This window comes from Corvus cornix, chromosome 19 (assembly GCF_000738735.6).
Source record: "Corvus cornix cornix isolate S_Up_H32 chromosome 19, ASM73873v5, whole genome shotgun sequence".
NCBI classification, from domain to species: domain Eukaryota; kingdom Metazoa; phylum Chordata; class Aves; order Passeriformes; family Corvidae; genus Corvus; species Corvus cornix.
This window is the reverse complement of record NC_046348.1, coordinates 8,556,202-8,581,512: the sequence shown is the minus strand read 5'-3', so window position 1 is coordinate 8,581,512 and position 25,311 is coordinate 8,556,202. Positions and strand designations below refer to the sequence as shown.

General features: G+C 40.9%; 2 protein-coding genes across 5 annotated transcripts; one reads left to right on the top strand and one right to left on the bottom strand.

Annotated features, from left to right (window-relative positions):
• Positions 1 to 6: 6 nt before the first annotated feature.
• Positions 7 to 17,110, top strand: RNFT1 (ring finger protein, transmembrane 1). 3 transcript variants are annotated; one of them, XM_019287583.3, is made up of 9 exons: positions 7 to 78; positions 1,788 to 2,191; positions 2,519 to 2,595; positions 3,173 to 3,273; positions 3,883 to 4,036; positions 5,651 to 5,809; positions 6,625 to 6,690; positions 7,127 to 7,228; positions 12,628 to 17,110. In XM_019287583.3, the coding sequence occupies exons 1-9, from the start codon at positions 74 to 76 to the stop codon at positions 12,637 to 12,639; spliced, it is 1,080 nt and encodes a 359-aa protein (XP_019143128.1). In that variant the 5' UTR covers positions 7 to 73; the 3' UTR covers positions 12,640 to 17,110. The 3 variants fall into 3 exon arrangements, with proteins under 3 accessions (XP_019143128.1, XP_010400638.1, XP_010400639.1); XM_010402336.4 differs by lacking the exon at positions 12,628 to 17,110 and adding an exon at positions 7,413 to 8,390; XM_010402337.4 differs by lacking the exons at positions 7 to 78; positions 12,628 to 17,110 and adding exons at positions 497 to 599; positions 7,413 to 8,390.
• Positions 10,007 to 25,169, bottom strand: RPS6KB1 (ribosomal protein S6 kinase B1). Of its 2 annotated transcripts, none has more exons than XR_005603382.1 (15): positions 24,945 to 25,169; positions 21,658 to 21,707; positions 20,931 to 21,051; positions 20,518 to 20,586; positions 19,942 to 20,089; positions 19,246 to 19,303; positions 18,826 to 18,926; positions 17,867 to 17,957; positions 17,574 to 17,664; positions 17,178 to 17,285; positions 16,822 to 16,884; positions 15,952 to 16,029; positions 14,491 to 14,784; positions 13,828 to 13,940; positions 10,007 to 13,319 (listed from the first exon to the last, which is right to left on the bottom strand). XR_005603382.1 is itself a non-coding variant. In XM_039562778.1 (15 exons), exons 1-15 carry the CDS (start codon positions 25,014 to 25,016, stop codon positions 13,082 to 13,084), a joined length of 1,509 nt encoding a protein of 502 aa, XP_039418712.1. In that variant the 5' UTR covers positions 25,017 to 25,169; the 3' UTR covers positions 10,007 to 13,081. The 2 variants fall into 2 exon arrangements, 1 of the variants encoding a protein (XP_039418712.1); XM_039562778.1 differs by having other exon boundaries at positions 14,491 to 14,598.
• Between the last annotated feature and the right edge of the window lie 142 nt (positions 25,170 to 25,311).

Genomic DNA, 25,311 nt, shown 5'->3' with positions numbered 1-25,311 from the left:
CCGCCGCACCCTCTCCCACCCCCTCGGCCCCGGCGATGGCGGCGGGCGGCGGGCGGGAGGCGCCGGGCGCCCCATGAGGTACCGGGCAGGGGGCGGGAAAGGGGCCGCCCCCCGCGCCCCCTCACAGCGCAGGGCGGGAAGGGGGACACGGGGAGGCGGCTGCGGGATCATCCTTTCCTTCCCTGTGCGGGGGTCCCGGGGGTCCCGGCGGTACAAACCCAACCGAGGGGTTCCCGGTGCAAACCCTCCTGGGGAGTTCCTGGCGTTTCAAAGCCTCCCGGGGGTCCCGGCGAGGTGCGGGAGCAGCTCCCGGAGCGCGGGGGAAGCAACGGCCCCGGGAGAGACAGGGAATGTTCGAAGGGCCTTTACCAAGCGCCTTATTTTAGCTGATTTTAGCTTATTTTTTGTGTGGGGGGAGAACAAAATCTGGGTGCGTGCGGGAGTCTTCTCTGAAATCCCATTTAATAACTCGGTGATTTGAAAGTTTGCTCGGCGCCGTGCCAGGGGCGGCTGCGATCCTCCAGCTCCGGCTTTTTAAACACCAAGCTGTCAGTTCTTGCAGAACCCGGCCTCAAAACACCAACTGCAGTGCAAATGAGGTGGTTTTTTATTTCTTCCTCTTAAAACATCGCTCAGTAACACTGTTTACACAGTCAATACCATCTCCAGTTCATTGGCTTTATTCATGTGCAAAAAAAATATGAGGATTTTGGCTGGTTTGAAGAATGATGTCATCTTTGGACAACAAAAAAATAGTAGTAGGAGCAGCATTTGTAAATAGTACTAAGTTCTCATATCCATATGTTTAAATGGTTTTACTCTTGAATATTATCTTCATTTTAAAGGCTAAAAAATTTGAGGTTTGTGCAAACGCATCAAGAACTTTTTGCTGTGCAAAACCAATTTTGCTTTAACCTTTTTGTATCCCCAGTGAAACTAGCTGTGAAAAAAACCCCAACAAAACATGTCAAAGAGGAATCTGTAAGAGTTTGAACAATAGGGAAAGGATTGTAACAAAATTCTCAGTGTTTCAATATTACTCCATAGTGACAAGTATTGGTGCCAAATCCAGCTTCAAGGCATTCTCCAAAATCGTTACTCTGATGTCACACCAGTCCAGAGAAGTTGATTTAACCCTATTTGATCAAAGACTGACACAGAAGTGAAAAACTGCCCAGAAGACATCCAAAAGATGCCAAAGGAAAGATAAATCAGACCTCATTTGGCTGCATTTCATTTTTCACTCTTAAATGCTTCTTAGAAAATGGCCTAACCTGGTTCTGCTCCCTTCCCCAGACAGGATAATCTCATTAATCTCATAATGGCCCTCAGTTTTGAGCATGCACTGGCTTTTGACTGGACGTGTCTGAACCAGTGCTCATCAATTAATGGATGCATGGAAATGTGCTCCTTGCTTCCTTCCCATCAGTGTTTGCTCCTTTTCTGGCCCACTGCTGTTTCTATCTTTGTGAAATTATGCAGCACTTCCAAGATCTCTCCCATACAAGCCAGTGCTGGTCTCCTGTGCAGCAGCTTTTGATGTTCTGATTTGCACTTTTAGCTGTTCCTAAGGCAGCCAGGTTACTACAGGCTGGGATAGAGGAAAAGAAATCATTTTAATATGGGACACAGGAGGTTGTCCTGTGGAGACAGGATGTGAAACTCAGGCAGTATCTCGGAGCATCTTAACCTTTGTGCAATCACTCAGTACAACCTGTTAGATTATTTTTATTTTCCTGAACTATTTCTCTCTTTCTTCATCTGTTCCTTTTGATATCCTGCTCTAGGAGACACAAATTAGAAAAAACTCCAGGAGAAGACCCCACCATGCAACCCAGCTGCGCTCATCTCCACAGCATCCAGGGAAGCGCTGATGACTCTTCCTCCTCGCCGAGGCTGTCGGGAGAGGGCTCCTGCCACTCCAGCACAGGGGACGTGCGCATCCAGCTGAGCTCCAGCGCGGGGGAATCCAGGGAAAACGCGACCTCCCGGGCCTCCAGGCAGGGCTCCCAGAGCCGCTCCCACGGGCACGCCCATGGGGAAGCAGGAGGGCCCGAGGATGCCGCTCCAGACCCGGAGGAGCAGGGCAGCAGCTCCCTGTCGGAGCTGCGGTATCTCCTGCAGTGGCTGCACAAGAGCCTGCCCTATCTCCTGATCCTGTGTGTCAAACTGCTCATGCAGCACATAACTGGTAGAGTATAACAAAATCAGCTCTGAGGGAACAGACCCTCCTCCCCCCCACCAAGAAATATACTAATAACCATGCCTGAAATGTAATTCAATTTATTTTTAGATTTATTTTTATTTGCTTTATTCATCAGAGAGATTTACTAAACTACATTTCACTGGCTTCTGTTTCCTTTGCTGGCATATGTACAATGTGCTTAATTATCCTGGCTTGAGAGTCTGAGCTATTAATTCTAATTACAAAGACATATTAGAAGTGGCTGCTTTTTAACCCAGTTCAGAGATTTTTTTTTCCTTTTCATGTTTATAACTGATGCTATTTTCCTAATAGGCATTTCTCTTGGAATTGGGCTGCTAACAACTTACGCGTATGCAAACAAAAGCATAGTAAATCAGGTTTTTCTGAGAGTAAGTATCACCCCATGCAACAAAATTCTTTAAGTTTCCCAAGACTTAAACAAATTAATCCATTTTTGAAAGAAATGTGAATGGAGATAGTGTTTTATTTACTTAATAATATTAGGTATCGAGATGGAAGTACAGTCTTAATGCTTCTGTACAGGGGAGCTTCTCAGATAACAAGGTTTGCAAAATTCAAGAGGGTGATTTTTTTCCCCTCTGACTACTGAAATCACTTTTTCCTAAGTTATGGATTAACTTCTTAACTGTATTTGTGGAATGGAATAGCAGTTGACAGTTTAAATTTTCAGCTCTGTGTTCACTGCCTAAGGGAAGCCTGTTGTTTTTTCAGAGTGGGGTGGGTTTTGGTTGTCTTCAGAAAAAACCTTGGTACACCTAGAAATTGGTAGGTTGAAAATCCTGAAATTACTGCTTTTCCATGGAGCTCTCCTATTTTATGGGGTCTAAACCCACTAAGATAAAGTCCTCTGGTAGTAATTGCTCAGTTGCAACATACTTGGTGTTTGGGGATGTATTTCAGCACTGATTCTGAGGCAGGGACTGCAGATGTGTCTTTACCTTGCAGGAACGGTGCTCCAAGTTGCAATGCACTTGGTTACTACTCTACCTAAGTGGATCATCTCTCCTCTTGTATTACACCTTCCACTCTCAGTCCTTGTATCACAGGTAAGTAGAGAAACAGCTTGACCCCACCATAAATTACTCAGACGTGAACTGGGGACACTTCATCTGCCGTTTTTCTTTAATTGTGGCATTGGTTTCTCTTTCACTTTAATCTCCATTCCTCCTCTTCTGCCAAACTCAACAGGTGCTGTCCTTAGAAAAAGTGTGTTGGAATTTCCTAGACTCCATACTCGACTTAATGGCACTACTGTACCACAGAGAACATTCCTGGGTTTGATTCCCAGCTCTGACCCTTGGGAATACCAAACGTGGCATCCTGGGGCTCTGTGGAGTTTATGACTCTAATTGATTTTCCCCCCCTTGACCATTCTGTAGCTGCAGCCTTGGCTGGAAATCAAAGGCTAAGTGCCAAACTGAGACAGCAAACTGAGCTCTGGAGGATGGAGGCTGTGGTGGAGATACAGCAAAGGTTCCAAGATGGAAAAGTTGTCAGAGATCCTCAATGATCCATTTACAGTTCATTTTCTTAGCAAATGTTTTCCTTTTGTGTAAACCAGGTTTCCTTTTTTAATTAAACATGCTGTGATAAGCTCAGGTTACAGTTTCCTCTAAAGAGGGTGCTCCAGTAACTTCTGATACTTCTTTTTGTAGCTTAATCTTCTTAAGCCCCACTGTGGATTTTACGAACTTCTGGGAGGTGCTTTGGATCGTGGGAGTCACAGACTTTATTCTGAAATTCCTCTTCATGGGCTTGAAGTGCTTTATTCTCCTGGTGCCTTCTTTTATCATGTCCTTTAAATCCAAGGTAAGGAAACCAGCTATAGTTTTGCTTCCTTGTGAAGATTCTCTTACAGTAAAAGTAACTAATTATTAAATTCTACCCAGAGAAAAATCTTTAATTAAATGTCTGTATATAATCCACCACTTCACCATGGGCAAGAAAACCCTGTGGATTTCATGTTCTTCTCTGCTTGGTGCTAAAAAAGGTTTTCAGTCTGATCTGAAACAATTGCTTGTATTACATCATTGGATAAATGGATTTATTTCTGTCTCCAAGTTGGGGGTTGAAGAAACCTTTTATTTTCTGCTCTGTAGGAATGTGTACACGGGCAGTTGGCCTGGAGCAGCTGGAGCACAGCAAATTTTGTACATGCTCAACAAGAACTGTGAAGATTTTAAGATCTGCATATGCAAACAGCTGTTTTATTCTGTCTCTTCAAAAATAATCCTGAATTTTCTTTGTTGTTAATAAACTTAGGCAATATTTGTGTCAGATGAAGGAATTTGATTCATAGCTTAACTTCTCAAATCAGTGAGGTTTAATAATTTTCTCAGAAGCTTACACTCACTGGTGGTTTATTTATCTGCTTCCCGAGGTGAGGCAGGCAAAACCAATTACATTTTATCTTAAAACTGCAACTACTAGTGCTGGTTCAGAAAAAATAAATTAACAAGTACACTTTGATGTGGTAGCATTTGAACAGAATGTTTTGAGACGTTTTTATCTCTTATAATGTACCAGAACAAGTTCTTCTCAGGTACAACTGGCTTCTCTAAATACTGATTTATAATCAAGATCTCTATTTTTTTTTACAGCTAGTGATGTAACATGCAAAAAAAGTTACTGAAAATTCCATTACACCAACTGTAGCTAAAATAAAGAAGGAAATCTAGTCAATAGTGGCAGATTGTGGCATTATCCAGAGTACAATATAGAAAGAGTTACAAATACAGTTTTTCTTAAAACTTTTGTTTCCTTAAAAGCTAAGCTAAATACTTATGATTATACATGTACACACACAGTGTTCTGTGCAGGACACTTGTGTTTTGTTATTCACTAATTCTAGGGTGTTGAACTCTGGTTCAATCCAGCTCCCCTATGCTTCTCTCCTGCCCCCCCAGTTTTTATATCACCCCATCCTTAAAGGAGTTTACTGTCACAAGGTAAGGGGTTTTTTAGGCATGAAACAATGTTTACAGGAAAAGAGTTTGTAATTTATGTTTATTAATAAAAGAATGGGCCTTACTCTCATTTTTTAACCCTGAGTGCAGGACACAACTCTGGCTCACGACAAACTGATCTATGTGACCAAATTTGTGTTATTCTCCTTTTACATTTAACTTTACCTTTTTTAATGTTTATGAAATTAAGTCTGACAGCCTTGTTAAGCAGGTAGGCATCTGCCAAGCCATCCCAATTCAGCCTATTAATTGATTTTCTGCAGCTCAGCAATGAATTCTGTTACTGTTACTTGGACACTTGTGGTGAAACTCATCCTCTGATCATTTTTTTTGTGCTTCACATTTGTTTCATTACGAGAAGCAGCTACTCAAAAGAATAACAATGCATCTTTTCTGTGTATTTTGCAAATCCTTTGTGTTTTAAATCTTGAGCTATTCCTTTGCATGTCTTGCTTAGGGCTACTGGTACATGCTGTTAGAAGAACTCTGCCAGTATTACCGTATGTTTGTCCCCATACCAGTTTGGTTCCGTTATCTCATTGCCTATGGGGAGCTGGACACTGCACTGGGATGGACCCTTGGAATTCTGCTGGGCCTTCTCTACCTCATCCTCAAGGTATGGAAGCTTCATACTCTTCTCAAACTTCACAGAAACTTCTGAAGTGATTGTTCTGCAGGAATAATCACTGGAAGGTTACAGACACAACACATTTCTGAAAGTTCCCCTCTGAATTCACTGGCAACTTGGTGCTTCAGTTTTACTGATGCAGCCTTCCAGGAAAACTGCCTCAGGACTCAAAATCATCTTTTTCTGGCCATGGATTGGGATTGCAAAGCAAAGGACACTGCTACCATAGGTCTGCTTACATCAGACACTGATCAGACCATCAGCAGATACTGAGGAAAAGAACTTGGAAAAATAAAGATAGAATTACCAGCTAAAAGAATCACCATTTACCAGGAAATGAAATCCTCTCTGCTGGAGTATCCTGTGTGATGCTAAGCAAGTTCAATGTGTTCATACTGGCTCTCTGCTTCTCCAAAGAGCTCATCTGCCCCATATATAAACAGACTTGGGAAAAGTTTGGCTTTGAACACGACCAAAACATCACCATGCTCTGGTACCTTAATTACAGGACTCAAGACCACTGCAAATATGATATTAATGCTGATACATTTGCACTCCAGTGCTTCATTTCAGAACCTCAGCACTTTCAAAAACCAGACACCCACTAGGAAGAACTTCAGCCTAAATTCTTAGTTTGGTTACCTATCAAACATTTAAAATAGGGTCAGTCTGAACTATAGCTGTGCTTATGTTCCTTCCAACTTCCAACCAGCAATGAGACCTCCAGTGCTGGAATCAAAACCTTGGAAGCTTTTTAGTTCACAGTGGAAAAAATACTGCATAAGTTTTCTTTTCCATTTCAGCTTTTGAACTTTTTTGGACAATGGAGAAACTTCAGGCAGGTCCTACGGATATTTTTTACACGCCCAGTGAGTACTGAATTCTCTTACGACAAAATCATAACCCCAATTTAAGTGAAAATCCTTCTAGAAATTCCTCATTCCTATTCCTTCGCATTGTTCTAGCAATAAACAAATGCATTTTTAAATTAAACCCTGTATACTCATTCTCCCATTTCAGAGTCTGAATATCTTGACTGCATGAAAATGTTGTCACCTGAACAACAACAAAATCACCCACCAAAAAAAAAAATCTATTCTGCACATCCCTTCAGATAAAAGGATGTGAAATAATCCTTTTTGTCCTGCTTCTACTTTAAAAATTAGCAATGTTTCCTTGGATTAGGGATTTAAGCTTCCCTGACACAGCAGCCCTTATTCCAAATTCCTTTCGGACTTGGTATTTGGGTTTGGCTTTTTCATCCCCCTCAAAATTAATATTTGCTGAAAATCCTTTGTTTTACAGCACTATGGGGTGCCAGCCAGCAAGAGACAGTGCTCTGAATCTGATGATATTTGTTCCATTTGCCAAGCTGAATTTCAGAAGCCTATTCTGCTGATCTGTCAGGTAATACACATAATCCCAAATATTTTTTGTGAAAATTAAAGAGTATTTTAAACAACTGGTAAACAAAATGGCATAAAATTAGATGAGTGTATGATGATTTTTAGAAATTGCACTGTACAAATAATATACAACCTTATAAATGGAAGAGCTTAGAAGCTCTAAGCTGTCATTCTTTTCATTACAGCACACATTTTGTGAAGAATGCATCTCTTTATGGTTTAATAGAGAAAAAACCTGTCCACTCTGCAGAACTGTTATTTCAGACCATGTTAACAAGTGGAAGGATGGAGCCACATCTATGCATCTACAGATTTTCTAAAGCTTATCAAACAACTTTGTTCGTACTAAGGTTTTTCAGTTTACTGCAGATTAAATTGTAGGTGGCACAAGGAAAGAGTTTCCAAATTCATGCTTCTCTGAAACGTTCCAGGATTTTAAACAGTGCAGAAAATGGTAACTTGACCTTTTTTAAGTAGAGAAAACTTAAGTTTTCAGAATGAATGTTGAAAAGCCAGCATTGCTTCTCTTGTGATTCTCATAGGAAACAGTCAAATCCTTGAAACATGCTGCATTATTTCTTAATTCAACATTTTATTTTAAAGTTTAATAGGGTTCCAGACCGTACTAAACTGCATTTATCCTTCTAACACAACTCAACCCAAAAGGTCAACCTACTGATTTTCTTACAATTGTGAGCAAATTTTATACTCTGGACTACAGTGAGAATTAGAGCTGCTTGTCACTCTTGGCATTAAAGATCTTTAATGCCTACCCAGTAAATGAGAGAAATGAGCTTATTAGTGCACCTGGAACAGCATCTGTTTGTCCCTGCATCTGTAGATAAGCACAAGAATAAGGCATTTCCCCTTTAGGTTCTTGTGGGCTTCTAATGGATCCTTGGCTTAATCTTTTGGCTTTAAACCAACCACTGATGTTAGTTTTTCACTTAGCATTTTATAAAGCTGGTATTTTAAAAAGAAATCTTTAATACTATATTTTTGTCATAACAGAAACCAGATTTTCTTACAGGGGAGAATCTATTTTATACTCTATTTGCAATTTGTAGTTTGCATAAAAATCAGAGAGAATAAATGCATTTGAATCTATTTGTTTGATGCATGTTGAATAAAGAAAGATTTCTTATTGTTTTGGTATTAAGTCATACGTAAGCACGTAACAACTGCTCACTGCCAGGTATATTTTTCTTGTTAAAGAAAACAAAACCCCTTTAAATTATGCAATTTATTCATGATCAGTTTTTATGTAATTTCTAGCACTAACTTCTGTATAACCTCACTTTCTTCCCTGATTTTCTTTTTTCCCTTTGCTATTCAGATAAGACTGAAAACATCACTCAATTATTCTGTTACAGGACAGTTACATTCAGTTACCATTAAGTTGAGCTTGTCTTGCCTGAAGACATTTAGAAAACTTGTAAATTCAAGAAAAACAATTAAAAAGTGAAACACTTACTTGAATACCCTTAAAGGTACAGCTCCATGGGCAGAATCCAGTATTCAGAATAAAAATCTAAGGAGATAGCAGATTTGAGCTAAGAAATGTCATTTACATCTGGCCTGTAAAGCTCACCAGGATTATTCCATGGAGCACAACAAACAGTGCTTTGAGTCAACCCTCATCCTTTGGTCTTTGTCTAGAACATTGTACTAACAACTGGAGTAAGTGTGGAGACTGGTCAAAAACAGGGATCAGGGAACAGTTTCTCTTCTTTCTCTCTTTCTGTTGATTTTTTTATCCAAACCCAGTAATATTAACAAACATGTTTTATTAAAAAACCAAGAATGAAAAGAGATTTTTATCAAGTGGTTTAGATTTACACTTCATACATGGAACAGGTCATTCTCAGTTACAGAGGGAAGAAAGTGAGTACCTCACATCCAGGAATGCCATCCTCTCTGATCCACTCTTGGGATGGAACTCCTGATCCAGGCCAGGCCAGGGCTTGCCACACACAGACACCCAGCAGGCCTGAGTGTGCAGGGACACACAAGGTGACAAATGACAACCAACAGCCACTTTTTAAAGCCCAAGAATCCAGGGGAAAGAACCAGAAGGGACCTCTCAGATCCTTAAAGTTCTAAGGGAATTCCTCCTGCCTCCCTTTCAGAGCTCTCAGGAAAGACAATGATTCACGTTTACTGTTATACTTAGGGCCTACCTACTCCCTAAAATAAAAAGAAATCGGTCACTTGGATTAACATATGTTTAAATTTGCATTTAGTTGCTACTCACGTGCACCTTGTTTAGCACTTGAGGATGTTTAGTTCCAGTAAACTGTGAGAGATGAAAACCAGGACAGGGATTACCTTTGTTTCTGCTAAGGCAGCTCAAGGGTGTTCTTGCAGACAGCTACAGATGGATTTAGTCTAGAAGAGAACAACTGGAGAAGTTCATATATGGGAACTGGATCTGCAGGAAAAATATTCAAGTAATTTGCCTTGTTCTTAATGACTTCTCCTTTGGATAATGGATTTCCTTCTGAACTCGGAAAATGAAACAGCAATGAGCCTGCTGTAGAGACAGAACTTAAATAAACCAACCAAACCCCAAACATCTGCCCTAAAACCAGAACAGCTTCCCTCAATGTTTGATGCACTTTTTGATTAACACTGAGAACTGATTGGAAGTTAATATTAAAAAGAGAACTGACCCAAAATAAACTTCAACTGTACACTTAGAGTGGACTCAAATGTTCTCCAGAAGTTCAGCTTTTAAACAACACAGCAAAGAAAAAAAAAGCGATATTCAAAAGAACAATTGACTCGTTGATTTTTATCTTTTATTATGAGCTAATACCAGGATGACATTCAAATGTCAGATGGCACAATTAAGACAGTCTTGGTAGGAATTATTCCAGCATTCCCAAAATTACAATTTAGTACACGAATGGCGTCAAATGTATGCATCACTCCCACAGAGAAAAATTATGGAATTCTGAATATCTTATACCAGAATAGCTTCTGCATCAAATGGGAAAAAGGAAAACTGCTGGTAACACAGCTGACCTAGAAACCTTTTCTGATAATGACCTGCAGAACAAAATATTTCCCTATTTAACATCTAGTAAAAAAAAATATGACTTTTGTTCAAGTTTAAGATTTAATACTTTTATATGGTTAGCCACAACAGGTATTAACCTCAGTTTTACTATATTTTTGTAATGCTACAAAAATCCTATAAAATCAAATTATAGTGAATTTTTCAGTGATTATAATTAAAAAAGCGCACCTTGTACAAAATAAAAAAAATAAGATTCTATACTCTAATGAAAAATTTAAGACATTTTTAAATGAACAAAAGAAAGCACTTGTTAAGCTCTCCAATATTCAATGCATTCTGCACTTATCTGAAATAGCCAGACAGGAGCTAGAACTCCACTCCCCTTAGTTCACAACTAGTAATTTTGACACTATTATATATATATATAGAGGATCTATGTCTGATATTTTTACAAATAAATACAGGATAAACCATATTGCATAGTGTGTGCTTGCTGTCTGAGTCACACTCCAAAAGTTTCACAGTTATGGTAGGGAATTCAACTTAGAATCTACGGGATGAAACATTGACAGTACATGAAATTTCCTCGGAAAACCAATGGTGGGATTTGTAATTGATCAGTGAACTCAGACAAACAACTCTTGCCATTCTTGCCAGCCATTAAACCAATTCCACTGGACAATTCTATCCAGCCAAGCAAAAAGCAACTGTTAGCTGTAACTAGGACCAAGAGAGATCTGCCTCTAAAAAGTTCTTTTTTTTTTTTTAAACCAAGTTCCTTTATCCTCAGTGAATGTCAGGAAAGTCCAGGTGCTGTGTGTTTGCAGACAGGCCCAAAGCAAACACTCCTGAACACCTGGATTTTGGTTCCACAAAATCACCCGTGGCCACGTCACCAACTGAACAATGGCAATCTTCCAGTATGTCACTGTAAGGTAACTTGATTTTCCTGTTAAAACTAAAAAAAAAACCCCTAAGTTTTCCAACAAAAGGCTTATCAAGAAGGAAAAAAACAATACTAATTTTTGTTCAATCATAACCTTTTTTTTTGTTGGTTCTTTGTTAACATCAAGGTATCGCTGAATCCTTCTGCCTTGCCAATTTTAGCAAAGAGCACTGTGATTGGATTCAATGCTTAGAGAGAGTTTTATGGCTTGGATCCTATGGCTCAAAAAGATTCAGTATCCACAGAGTAAGCAGAATCTAGAATTAAAAAATCCCTACTGTTGTGAAACACCAGAAGTAGACTTTGCACAGTTTGACTAAAGATAATGCAACGTGTGGCAGGCAAAAAGTGACAGGACTTGTATGCAGCTGCATGATCATCTCCACACACACGCACACACCATCCACACTCTAACTCTAGGGTAAAGCTCTGCAGATATTAACCCTTTCACCAGCTATGTTCATGGAAATGCTTTCTCTTTAAGGCAGGAAGTATTTAAAGTAAGGTAAAGTTTACCTTTATTTTATTCTTTGTACCTGTAAGTCAGTTGTACAGATCGTGACAATTTTAAAAACATAAATAGTGTCCTTAAGAACATGTTTGCTAAATTAAAGTTTGCTAAAGTTCTGACCCACTGTGGAAGACATTCACTGAAAGGCCATTGAACACTTTTCTCATACAATCAGCAAATTTATTGCCCCAGCATAGAAAAAAATGTTGATAAATTTAGAAATGTATAATGGCAGGGAACTACCATAAGCAAAATTTCATTATTAATAATAATAATAAAAAAAATCCTCAAATTCTTACCCACTGGTTACAAAAATATTTATTTCCTTATACTCTGGAGGATTTGTCTGTGTTTCCTGTGGTACTTCCTAGAGATTTCTACTGACCTTGTGCTCTGCTGTACTGTTGATCTCTCTGTGGGTAAGAATCTGAGCTGCTCAGCTGTGCCCAGCTGAGGACCAGCGTGTACAAAAGTGATGTTTCCCAGTGAAATGTCTGCTGAGGACAGGGATGAAATAAGCAGGACGTGTGTGAGCCCATGGCTTCCAGTTAAGCCTAGAACATAGCAGCACTGCTGTTTGATTAGATCCATTTGTCTTTGCAGGGACAAACAGGGATTTCAGCTGGGGAAGCAGGGAAACAGTTCTCTCCCACCCCACACTGCCAGGCTGGTCAGCAAGTGATTCACTTATTGATGTTGGTTCATGAGGAGGAGAATCAGAACTAGAGCCTTGAACTTTCTTCACAGCAACCAATTAAGTTTGCCTTTTTCATTTTGGGATACTTTCCATAATGAGCTGAATCAAAAAATCTATTTGAAAAATATATATTTTTATATATATATATAAAAAAAACTCATTATGTTTTGAATGTGAAACACCAATTAAGTTTAGCTTTCCTCTTTGATTCCACCCCATTGTAGGAAACCGCTTAACGAAGCTTGCATGCTAATTACCCCTCAGCTGCAAGCCTGCAGGCATTCCAAACTCTGCCTAGTGAAAGGGCCAACCCTCCTCGACACATTCACGACTACACCAGTGATTCTGAAGCAACATCCTGCCCCTTAATACTGTCAGTTTCGAGCTCTCAAGCTGAAAGATCCTTGATAAGGTGAGAAGATGTCACTGGAATCAGTAAGATGATGTGCCTAGAGTTCTGCAATACCATTTGCTAAAGTTTTTTTTTTTTATGCACCATTGATTGACAGGAAAAAAAATCCATTTTTCTTTGCTTTCCAAGTCTCTCTGTGCAATGACCGACTCTTTGATACTGTCACTTTTTTAAAGTAAACCAAGCAAGCCCTCAAATTTCAACTTCAAGGGGGCTCATGTCCATTCTTGGTTTTCCACCTTCCAAGGCTTACAAAAATGGTGTTGTCATAGATTCATGCGCAAGTGCTCCGGTCGTTTGGAAATCATGGGAAAAGCCTGTTTTTTGTATGGCCCAGAGTTTGGTTGCCGGATTGGAAGTGGTGCTGAAGCCTCTCCACAGACTGTCACATCCATTTGTTCTATTCCACTGGTCTCCATCGGGTATTCCACAGGTGTCTGGGTGTTTGATGCGCCGGCAGAAGCACCTCTTCCCCAGAATTCCCCAGGGGAAAACTTTACAGGGCTTTAAAACAAGAAACAGAAAAATCAGAGATGGAGACATACACAGCACACCAAGGTGTATCCCTCACTCTGCAGGAAACTGGCCTCAAATGCCCATTGAGAAGCAATTCTAATTCTTCCTTCCACTCCCAGGAGTTTGAGAAATTTCCATGTCTGGCTTCTACCACAGTCTCTTGTAAAATTCTCTCATTTCGAGGTGATTGCAGAGGGGTTTTTCTGTACTAACAGGATTCTTTAGTGCTTAGGATGTTCTGAAACAGTTTTAGGCGTATCAAAGTCACCACTCTGAGGCTGTATCAGCACTGAAAAGCAACGAATTAAAACTTCTTGTGCTGCCCAACACCATAGATTTGTCTTTAATAATGTGGTTTATAAAACAGAATCACTTTATTAGAAGTCCTGGGCTTAGTCAGAAGCAAGGCTGCATTTTTTATTTCTAGTGCAGACTTATTTCAACTACTTGTCAAAAAGTGTATTACAAAAGAAAGAAAAAGAAGATAAAGAAGTACCTGACTGGTGTCCTAGGGCTACCTATGAATCTGCGAGGTGATCGGATTTTTGGTTCAAAAGAAAATTTCTCTTTCACGCTTTCAAGTACAGATGGAGCCACATACGTAAAACCCTGCAAAACAAGAAAAAGGCACTGCAACTCACAGGCAAGGCTTGCATTCAGGATCACTTATACAGTTCTGAAAATATGATTATTATAGGAAAATTATAAAAAGAACAGTAAATGTAGACAGATGAACTTCTAGTCACACCTTGAAGCAAACAGTGGGACTTTAGGAAGTTGCTACATCCCGGCTATTTCTCCTCAGATCACACATTCCCACAGGCACACTCAATTTAATTAATTTTGCTCTATAGACTGGCCATTGTTGTCTCTGCATGACTGTGAAAGCAATGCCATGTGCAGGGCTCACAATGCAACTCTCAATCAGAATGCTGACATTCCACATGGGCAGCACTGTTTGTTGGCTGCTGTACAAAGAAAACGTCAGCAATAACCGAAGTATTTTCAAAGCCTTCAAACCTGTTACAGGATTTAGGTTTAGAGAGTTTGCTTCAAGGGTTAGGAGTCAACAGAATGCACTTAGCTGAAATGCCCCCATTTCCAGTAGCAAACCTCCCTCTCTCCAGAGTCATTCCTCACTTGTCCCTGGCTCACTCACCAGAAAGACCTGGTTGGCACTTTCACTGAGAGTTGAGTCATCTGGGCTATCAACAGGTGTCTGACGTGTAAACTTTGAATCAAACTGGCTCACATCCTCTTCAGATTGCTTTGCAAAAACAAAATGATTAAGGGTTTATATTACAGATATCAACCAAATGGCTTAGCGGTGAGCAGTGCAGCCTCTGGGTGGAGTTCATTCCATAGGTTTTTGGCAGAGCTCTGCTGGAGTAAAACCCTGGAGTGGTGTCGGTATCCTGTCGCTGCCAGTGGGAGGTCACTATGGGCACTGACACTGAGAAATAAAGGCAAGGGGGAGGGGCAAAAATTATGGATCAAAAAGGAACACAAATTAAAAAGATGCCTTAAAAAAAAATTTCTCAAATTACAAACAAAAACTTTTAGAAATACAATGCCAGTTTCTCGCAAGTTTAGCCCTTGTCACAACCAGTATAGAACAGTTGCAACTATTTAGTTTTAGGAAGCTGCTCCAGATAGTTTTGTCCCATTTTTGCAGATACAGAAGTGTTTATAGTCTGAGGGATAGAGGACAACTCTGGAATAACTGATTATGAGGAAGATTGTTTCATTTGATCAAAGAATAACAGTAATTCCAAGATCCCTTCTCTCATTCCCTCGTGTCACTGGAAAGGCAGCAGGTATTCATTTGTGCAGGCCTTCATGCAACCATGGAAGCACAAGTTGAAAAACCATCTGGTTTTTACAAGAAGCTTCCATAAAATTGCTACTAACAGAAAAACCCAAAACCATCTTCAGTTAAATATTTGGAAATACCAGTCTTGAATCTTTATGAATTTCATTCCAAAGGGGGAGGGGGAAGAGGTCTGGAGTCCTCATGCTATAGAATGCTTGACATTAGTGATGCTTAAGCCAGCTTAAAGTGGAATTTTAGTAGCTCGGAATTACAGAGGTGGCAATACCCACAGCTGCTGTAGCTGATTGTACCCAGAGGGAAAAACTGACACCATCAAAATATAAGATGGGATAATAAAAACTTGTTCATCACATCACTGGTTTGAGGTAAACTCTAACTACTGCTTATAATGCACAAGATGCATTGTAAAGATTAATAAGCAAACACAGAAGATGCTTAATTAGGTGATTTAATTTACTTTTGCTTAGCAACTCTATTATTTTAGTTGAAACTAAGTACTGACTTACTGTATAGGGTTTAGAAGCTGATCTCAGAGTGAACTGCACTTGCAGGTCTGTTTAACCTACGGGTCAGAAGCAGGAGGAATTCAAACTGAAGCAGATCAGGTGCTAGATCAGATCTGCCAGCTTTAATCGACAAGAGTGAATGTGTCCCCTGAGTTGATGTAACTCAAGTACCAGGAATCAGTGGCACTCTGGTTTATAAAGTGAATGTTTCTAAGTTTTATTAAGGGCTTTCCTAAAGGCACACAGGGAATATCTGTCTCCCAGTATTCCCAGTACATACCAATAAGGGTTTAAAAGGAGGTTCCACCTTGCGTGCCAGCAGCTCGTCCCAGTTGATGTGTCTGAAGAACGCGTGAGCCTGCAGGAGTGACAACAGCACAGAGTCAGCACCTGCCTCCAGGGCACAGATCCCAGAGTTTAACTATTAACATGTTCTATCCAGACCCTTTTTCTGGTGTCTTTCTTTCCAAAATCACATTTGGGTCTAGTGTAAAATATTCTGTAGCACTACCTCAGAGTAGCTGGAAAAGCTGAGAATTGAGATCACACCTCCAAGTCAGACAACACGTCCCAATTTCCTTGGAAGTGTTAGAAAAAGCCAGTTTACATGCAAAATACATCTGCATTTTCCAACTGTCAAAGTTAAACCATGACAAAACGCTGCATTAATGACAAATTATCAGAACTGTGAAATATGAAGGACTCTCTAATACTTTGTCAGTGTCATCACAAAAACAAAGTCAAGCTGGAAGCAACAAGGACTCAGCCTCTTCCTTAGCATTTATCTACGCTACACTTTTCCCTTCAAAGAGCTGCACTTATGCAAGGGCTGGCAGGTTTTTCATCAGACTGCTAAGGGTATCCTCAGTCTTCCAGGGCTGCACAATTAGCATTGTGCAATTACTAGAAATGATCTACTGCAAGACACAGCTAAAGAATAGAAGTTATTTTCCAAATCTCATATTATCAAATAGGTAGACAGCTGCTTTTGTTAAGCTTTAAAGCCTTCAGGTTTTGATGAGCTGCCACATGTGGCTGCCTTTCTGCTCATTACCTTTCAAGACAGACACTCTCCTTCCCTGAGGTACCTTCAAAGCTGTTTTATTTTCAATGAGGTAATTCAAGAATTCTCAAGTTAAGTTCAAGTTACCTGAACTTCTCCAGCATCTCCAGGACCAGCTCCTAGACGTGAGGCAGCATTTCTTTTTAGCAGCTTGATGACGAAATAACATCCAAAGAAACAGAATTAGTTACGCTGTTATGACCAGACTAGTTCTGCCATGAATCATCACTTCAATGAGTACAGAATGAATACAGAACAATCAGAAAAATCTGCATTCACTTGAAAACAGTTGTATTTTCAAGGGAAATCACTATCTGTACCACTCAACAAAAAGGTGACTTATTCAGTAATAAACCAAGCTTGGACTGAACAGCCACAGTGGTATCATTGTATTTTATATTTTCTACATACATGTGGAGTACTGACATTCATGAAAACTCTACCTTTTTAAGCAGATCTCTGGCTTCTTGTGTGAGGTAGGGAGGCAAGTTGAGTTTACACTTGAGAATCTTGTCAATTGTTTTCTTTCTGTTCTCCCCAGTGAAAGGAGGCTGGAAAGCACCATTGAAACAGAAGGAAAAACAGGATTTGTTCAGATCTCTTATTTGTGTACACAGAAGTCACTTTAGTCTTTTACAAAGCAGGTAAAATTACTGCAAATTAATTAAAGCAGCTCATGTCAGTAGTCAACACAACTTGAGAGCTATCTTTTGGTTCTTTCTTACTTGCAGTGTGTATATATATACAATTATAGGTATTTATACATGCAGCTGAGTTAGGGTACAGGGAAACAGAAAAGCTACAAAAGGAAATACATGCAATTATAACTGTGCACCTACTGCTCCAGTCAGCATGTCATACATTAATGCCCCCAAACTCCACCAGTCCACTGCACGATTATGCCCACTCCTCATCAAGATTTCAGGGGCCCTATAAGCAGAAAGATCAAAAATATGGAAGTGTTTTAACAACCTTAATATGAATTGTGACTGCCAGTTTTCAAACAAAATCCCATTTATCAAGTAAAGTTGCCCTAAGTGACTGAACACATGAACCATCAGTTAAAAAAGGCAAAATGCAGCCATTACCCCCAGAGCAGAGTAATATTTTTGTATTTCATCATGCAGCTCACATGTATTCAATTGTTCCACAGAATGTGTGTGTGACTGTCCCATCGTGAATGGATTCTTTACATAATCCGAAGTCAGTCAGTTTTACATGACCTGAAATTAGATATATCAAATTTAAGGCTTCTCAGAATTCTGCCATTTGTAGAAGTAACATTGAAAAAAATTAGGAATTTTTAACTTGGATATGTAATAACTCTGAACTACTTTCAGACATCTTCAGTGGTCTGACAAAGCAATGCAGCCATAAAACAGAACAACTTACAGAGAAAACCAAGCAGTGCCACTTGACAAACTACCAAAACTTGTTCAAATACAGACAAATGTATTTAAAGACTGTAGAGCATTATTTAGCTAAAAAAGTAGGTTACTGAATTTTACTGCTTGCTTCAAAATTCATAGAACGATCTTCCACAAACTGTAAAGTGCTCTGAATAATTCAGTACAAAGACTAAGTAAATAAGTTGTTTAAGAAAACATGAAAATTCTGGGTGGTACAGATTGCCAGACTAATCAGTGTCACACAGTCACTGTAACAGTGCAATCAGGAATTGAAACTGCTGTCAGTGGGAAGTGTCAGCTGCTGCCTAAGTCATTTCAGCCACAGATGATTTGGCATCCTACCCAAACTGCCTTTCCTACCACCAGTCATCCCCATGGACTAAAATGTCACAGATTCTACTTCACAATGATCCAGCAGAAGAAAATAAATCCAGAGGTGCAGAAATAGTAAATCAACCGCTCAAAACATGCCTGGGTCCATGGAACTTGGAGCTTGCTGTGGCCTATTAAACCAAGGAGGCTGTGTTTGAGGGCAGTTAGCTCTGGCAGCTCTTCACTCATCCCAGCAGTGGTAACAACCCTGCCACTGTTCTAAGGAAATTCACCTAAAACTGAGGTGTTGTGACCTTTTGGAGAATTGTTTGCAAAGGACTGGCAGCCTGACTCATTACTAGGGTTCTACCTTGATGATTAAGCATGATATTTTCTGGCTTCAGATCCCGGTAGATGATTCCTTTTTGATGCAAGTGCCCCAGTGCCATTGAGATTTCTGCCAAGTAGAAGCTGAAAGGGAATTTATGCAACAAAATCAGACATATTCAATCATGCAGAGCATCTTAAGCAACTCTTTCACAGTCTTCAACCCCCAAATCTTGACCACAGCCCTATGGACAGAGCCTCACTGAGCAGCCAGCAGTGGACCCTCCTCTGCTCTAAGACTGGAGTTCCACCAGCACAAACTGGTGAGTACAGCACACATACACCCTCCCCAAACCCACTGAACTGCTCTTTCACTACACCCTATAATGAATGAGTAGTTAAATATAGTTTAGCACTTGGAAAAAAACCCAAACTATTAGTTTACAAAAATAGCTTCACTTACCAAGCTGTGTCTTCCATAAATATCCCTTCTCTCTCTAACTGCATAAATAGTTCTCCTCCTGTCATGAGGAAAAATAATTATACTCAATTAAAAGTATCATTTTTAGTCAGTCAAAAGTCTATTTTCTAGGAAAACTATAAGCAATAGGTATTTTTGCCTGCTGTACAATGGGCTGTTTCACAAAAAAACAACTAAGCCTCTATTCTGCTACCCTCAGGATTCCAGCAACCTGAAAAAAATCAGCATTTAAAAAACAAGAGCATTTCTGTCCCTGCTTTTTGTTGTTACAGCTTGAAAAAATTGCTTCTGATCTGTGTCTGTTTCCCTAACCATGGCATGAAGGTAACACTTCCTTCTGTCACAAAGAACCTGCAAAGACTAAACTCTCAGGTAACTCTGTAGGACTGCACAGAACCTAAGTGTAACACACAAAAATGACAAATCTAGTGGAAGAAAAAGTATTAAGACCCCTCCTCTCCTGTACTGTCATGAAAAACAACTATTTTATGTTTCATTCCTCTTTATTTATTGAATTAGAAAGTTTATCTCTGTTGTTCTATGTCTTTTTAATACAAACCTGTTTCAGTTTAGGACACCAAGGCATCATTAATTGGCCTTTTACTTGTAGGGTAAGAACCCCAAATTCTTGATTGTGTAAGACCCCAAGAAGCAGGTAAAAGAATGTCATATACTGACCACTGAGATACTCAAGGATGAGGTAGAGTTTTCCACCAGTCTGAAAGGCATAAATTAAGTCTACAATGAAGGGATGTTTCACTTCCTCCAGTATATTCCTCTCTGCTTTCGTGTGAGCTGTATCCTTGGCATTCCTTACAATCATTGCCTGCAAAAAGCAGGGATATGTGAGCACAAGAACATGCTAAACAAGGCAGACTTTTATATTGAGTTCAATTCTGAGTTTATTAAATCCCAACACTACATATGAGCAACTGCATTAAAAAATTAAATTTCACCATAGTATCTACATGAGAGGCTTCTTGCAGAAGTTTAAGCCTTTATTTCATAGAATCACACAATAATTTAGGTTGGAAGGGACCTCTTGACCTATTTAAATGAGCTGCTAAGAACTACCCAGACAGAAAAATTTGAAGTTTAATTCTAATTCCAACTGTATCTAGGCAACAACTGCATTTACACTAATAGTTATTTTTAGAGATATTAAATCATTAGATAATTGTAAAAGGTAAATGGAGGGATATATTTTTTTTTTTTTTTTTTTTTTGATCCAGACAGTAGTGAAATTCAGGTTACCTTTTTAAGAACTTTCATGGCAAATATTTTCCCGGTGTTTGCTCCAGTTACTTTTCGTACTTGAAACACCTAAACAACACCAACACAACAGCAATCACGTGTTTCAGCTGCATTAACTGCCACAAGTTAAAAAGCAAAGTTGTGCAAGAGAGAGAGAGGAGATCACCCCCAAACTGCAAGGCAAGAAGCAGAGATTGGATGCAGAAGGAGTTTGGGACATTTCCTGCTGCTTCCAGCAGGTGAGGCTCTGCCAGGACCTCCTTCCCATGACACCAACCTTGGCAGCTGGGCTTGGTTCTACCCCATTCTACCTCTGGCAGAATGAACTTTTCAGAGAAGGGGAAAGGGAGGTCAGAGCAAAGCAAGGGAGCACTGAGGGCCTGAAGGATTTAGTGCTGTGGAGGGTTTCTGACCTTGCCGTAGCCACCTTTGCCCAGCACGCGCAGTAACTCGAAGCACTCCGGGCGGATCTTCTCGGGGCCTCTGTTCACACTGGTCTCTGAGATCTCAAATTTTTCACAATGTTCCATTCCACTGCAGAAGAGGAGAACAAGGGTGTGAATCTACCTGGTACTGAGAACTGAGCAAATGAAAGCAATGATTCCCTGGAAAGTGTCTGTCTCACCTAACAGTGACATCCTGGGAGATCTGGAGAACTCCCAGCACAGGAATTATTATTTATTGTGTGCAAAGCTGCAACTTGCACAGAAAAGGTTACCTGCAAATTTGGGGGATTTATAGTATCAAGATTTCCTTCAAACCCCTTCATTTTAATGCACATCTCTGCATTACACCAGAATTAAGATTAGAGGATGAAAGCCTCAAACTGACTCAGATATTTCTTTATATCGTTTTATGTCGTTATATCCATATTACAAATATTATTCAAAGACAAGAGATTTGTTAGGAGAAACAAGGATCAAAAGACAAACAGCAACTTTCACCAGATTTTTTTTTTATTATTTTTATTTCAAGATACAGTTGACAAATTTTAATGTGAGGAAATAGTGGAACATCTAGAAACGACTCGAAATTGAACCAGAATAACAAAATTTTCTATTTACCTTAACAATGTAACACAATTAGAAGTTATATGTAGTTAACATGAATGATACAGAATATTTTCCAGCGGCAACTTACAGGTCATATTGGCCAACTCCTCCATGGTCCATGCTCTCACTTAATTGACCCTGAGAATGAGAAGGGAAGAAGAAAGATGAATTAGAAAAAGAAAGCGTCAAAAATAAATGCACTGATGTGTTTTACAACTTTTTAAGTTTGAAAAGACAAAATCTCTACGTAATTGTAATTCATAGTATATAATTAAACAGGTCAGGAGTAATAATCTATCAGCAGAAGATCAAAAAATCTACTAAATTCCGTGCAAGATTTGCAGTACTGCCATGTGTCTCAAACTGTGACACAGGGAACCACTGTCTTACCTGGCTGCACTGTTATTCAATCACTTAAATATTAGAGGTACAACTTCACGCCCCCAGGTGAACTTGAAAAATGTTAAGGTACTGCAATTTTTCTTTAAAATTGCTCTTACATAGAAATTTTCAAGCCCTATTGCAGTACTATGCAAATTAGACCAGTAATAAGGATTGTGAACTGGGACTCATCTGCACTAGAAACAAATCATCTACTGAGAAGGTTTTATTATTTTGTATTGGTAAATCAAATCCCAGTAGTGATGAAAGAATTTGGCTTTACTTTGGTATTAAACAGCTCTTCTGACCAATAATCAGTATTGAAGAAGTTCCTGCACTTCAGCATCAGAACCAGTTACCACTAAGGAATGTGGTTTAATTCTGAAGAGATATTTTTTCAAAGAATTTCCAACCTGATCCCTTCTGCAAGATAATACCTCCCTCTAAATGTGGCTCTACATGGCAGAAGAAGTGCAAAGCAAGCAGACAGCTGGAATGAATACAAATAGAATGTAATGGGCAAGCTTCTAGTGAGCTTGACTGTACCTTCACATTCTTATTTTTAAAAACATGGACACAAAATAACAACTGCGAGTTAGTGGTGAACAGCCTGGAACCTACAGACTGAATATAAATATACTGAGTGACCTGTGAAATTCAGAGAGGCAGAAGAAAAAGAAAAACCACTGAGATCTGCAAAACTCAGCCCAAGCCAAAGAGTGCATTTTAAAATATTACCCAAGTGAAAACACTAACCGAAGAAAACTTGAAACTTTCAACAGCTTCCAAACCATTTCAACGTTAAAGTTTACAGAGGCTGGTTTATTTTGGGTGATCTAGAGGAGAATTTAACTCCTGGTTCCACCTACTAACACCACAGGCAATTAGGGAGTCCAAAAGATCAGGTTTGTTTCCAGCTCAGAGAGCTGCCAGCTCATGTCCTCCTGCTGACATTTATTATAGAAATCCAGCTTATTGACATGTTTCACAACAAAACCCACTAAAGCTGCCCTTGACCACACTCTTAGATGCCAACAAATGAATTTTTAAAAATTCATCACAGAGAATAAACACCCCTCAGTTCCCACAGCAACTCCTCCTGTTACCCAATGGCTCTGGCAAAGTTTACATGTGCTTCTCTTGCTCCTGTGAACTTTGGGTTTCATTCTCAGTATTAATTTAACCAAAACTCACTTCAGATACCATTCTGGTATTTTTTTTCAAGGTTTCTTCTCATTTTGCAACACCAAGAGAGACACTGGAAAGCCACCAGCCCTTCAGTCCATACATTGTTTCATTCATTACAAACACCTAAATTAACGCTGAGGCTTCTTTCACCATAATAATTAGTGCAAACAACCACATAGCTTTTGAGGAAACTCCTTTTAAACAACTCTTCAGATTTTCCAGGATGGCTGTGCCTATTCAAACCCATGACTGAGCTGCCTGGGCTCCTCCTGAGCTCACAGTTTTTGGGAGATACCAGGGATCAGTACCAGAAATTTGACAACACAGTCCTGAGTGTCCCCCTTGCTCAGCCCAGGTTAATGATCTCCACTGCTCTGGCTACATCATCTCTCTGATCCTTGCAGGACACACACACCCTATGGAGATACCTTCCACTGGAATGTTTTTCCCCTTACATATTCCTGATGTTCCCCTTCTTGCCTGCTCTTACATTTCCTGCTGTTCAGTTGTTTTAATCTCAAGTCCATTCTCACCCTCCTTTATCTGTTTGCCAAAAGGCACCTGTGACCAACCAAGGTTGCCAATGTCCATAAAAATGCCAGTCATGGCAATGTTTTAAAATCCACAATGATTTAATTGTTCCCTGAGACTGAATTACAGGAACACAAGAGAGAACAAACTCAACTTTCTTGCCACCTCGCTCAGAACCTGTTCTTGGCAGCATTAACAGTGTGATGCAAGCAACGTTTTCTAAAGCCAAGTGTTTCATTGATTATTGAGCTGACAGACAGAGCTTTTCCTGCAGGTTGAGAAGCTTTCGAGCCTTCAGCTGTCAAACAACGTCTCTACAGGTTACATGGAATGCAGGTAACAGAACATCTGCTTATCTCCTGAAGGAAAGTACCTGGAGGGAATCTACAGGAAACACGAAGAGAGACTTTTTACAAGAGCATGGCGGTTTAGATTAGATATTAGAGGGAAATTCTGTCCTGTGAGGGTGGGGAGGCCCTGGCACAGGTTGGCCAGAGAAGCTGTGGCTGCCCCATCCCTGGAAGTGTCCAAGGACAGGGCTTGGAGCAACCTGGGATAGTGGAAGGTGTCCCTGCCCATGGCCTGAGATGATCTTTAAGGTCCATTCCAACCCAAATCGTTCTATGATTCCGTGATCTCAAAGACTCCAAGAATGTCATTAGTATTTAAAGAGCAGAACGTAAATGCAGTGGCCGCTTGAGCAATAGCAAACGGTTGATATACAAAACAACACCAAAAAGCAACAGAAGCTCTAGAAAAACATAAACAGATGATGCAATAAAATCCCCTAAAGCCTTGACAGAATCTAGATGAACATCACGAACTGCAAACCGCACATTATCAGGTGCACTGCTCACGAAAGCACGAGATGCAAACAGCCGCTAACCCGCCTAACGCAGCATTTTAAACCTCTGCTTTTAATTTTGGCGCGAGAGCAGCGACTTTACACGGCTCCAGAAAGATCGGCATTTCTGCACTGACGCTCGGACATGTGACAATAAATAAATAATAAAAAAAAACCCCGCTGCGGCGCTTGTGCCGGGATCGCAACGCCGAACTTCCGCGGGCAAGAGCTCCGGCGCTGCCCGCAGCCCCAGCCCGCTCCGGGCGCGAACGTACCGGGGCAGCACGGGCGGCTCGGGCCCCGCCGCGCTCCCGCCGCCGCCTCAGCGCGGCCCCCGCCCGGCCCCGGGGCGCCTCCCGCGCCCTCCCTCCCTCCTTCCCTCAGGCCCCGCGGCCTCCCCGCTCCCTCCCCGGCTCGGCTCTCGCTCTCACCCCCTCCTCCAGCTCCTCGTCTGAGCCCGCGTCCTCGGGCTGGTCCAGGTCGATGTCGAACACTCCCGCCATGGCGCCGCCACCCCTCGCTGGCTCCGCCGGGTGCCCGGGGCCTGCGCCCGCCTCATGGGCCCGCGCCCCGCAGCGCCGCCGCGGCCGCCATCACCGGCTGCGCGGCCGCAGCGCGCCTGCGCACCCGCCCCGCCCGCGCCCGCCGCGCACGCGTAGCGCGCGCCCCGGCCCCGCCGAGCCTGCGCGGTGAGCGCGGCGCGCGCCCGCCCGCCCCCGGTACCGGCGCTGCGCGTGAGCAGAAGGCGCGGTGAAGCCGCGCGGGCGGCGCGTGCGCAGAGAGCGCCGTGAAGCCCCC

What these genes read in the sequence shown, in the direction of transcription:
- RPS6KB1 (XM_039562778.1), bottom strand. Translation starts at nt 25,016, where the DNA reads ATGGCGGGAGTGTTCGACATCGACCTGGACCAGCCCGAGGACGCGGGC. An exon ending in GAGATGCTGGAGAAGTTCAG is followed by an intron (nt 16,030 to 16,821) that starts GTAACTTGAACT and finishes TCACTCCTGCAG; the next exon opens with GCTCACGCGTTCTTCAGACA. An exon ending in GTGCCAACCAGGTCTTTCTG is followed by an intron (nt 13,941 to 14,490) that starts GTGAGTGAGCCA and finishes CTTGTTTTGCAG; the next exon opens with GGTTTTACGTATGTGGCTCC.
- RNFT1 (XM_010402336.4), top strand. An exon ending in GCTCATGCAGCACATAACTG is followed by an intron (nt 2,192 to 2,518) that starts GTAGAGTATAAC and finishes TTTTCCTAATAG; the next exon opens with GCATTTCTCTTGGAATTGGG. An exon ending in GGATATTTTTTACACGCCCA is followed by an intron (nt 6,691 to 7,126) that starts GTGAGTACTGAA and finishes TTTGTTTTACAG; the next exon opens with CACTATGGGGTGCCAGCCAG.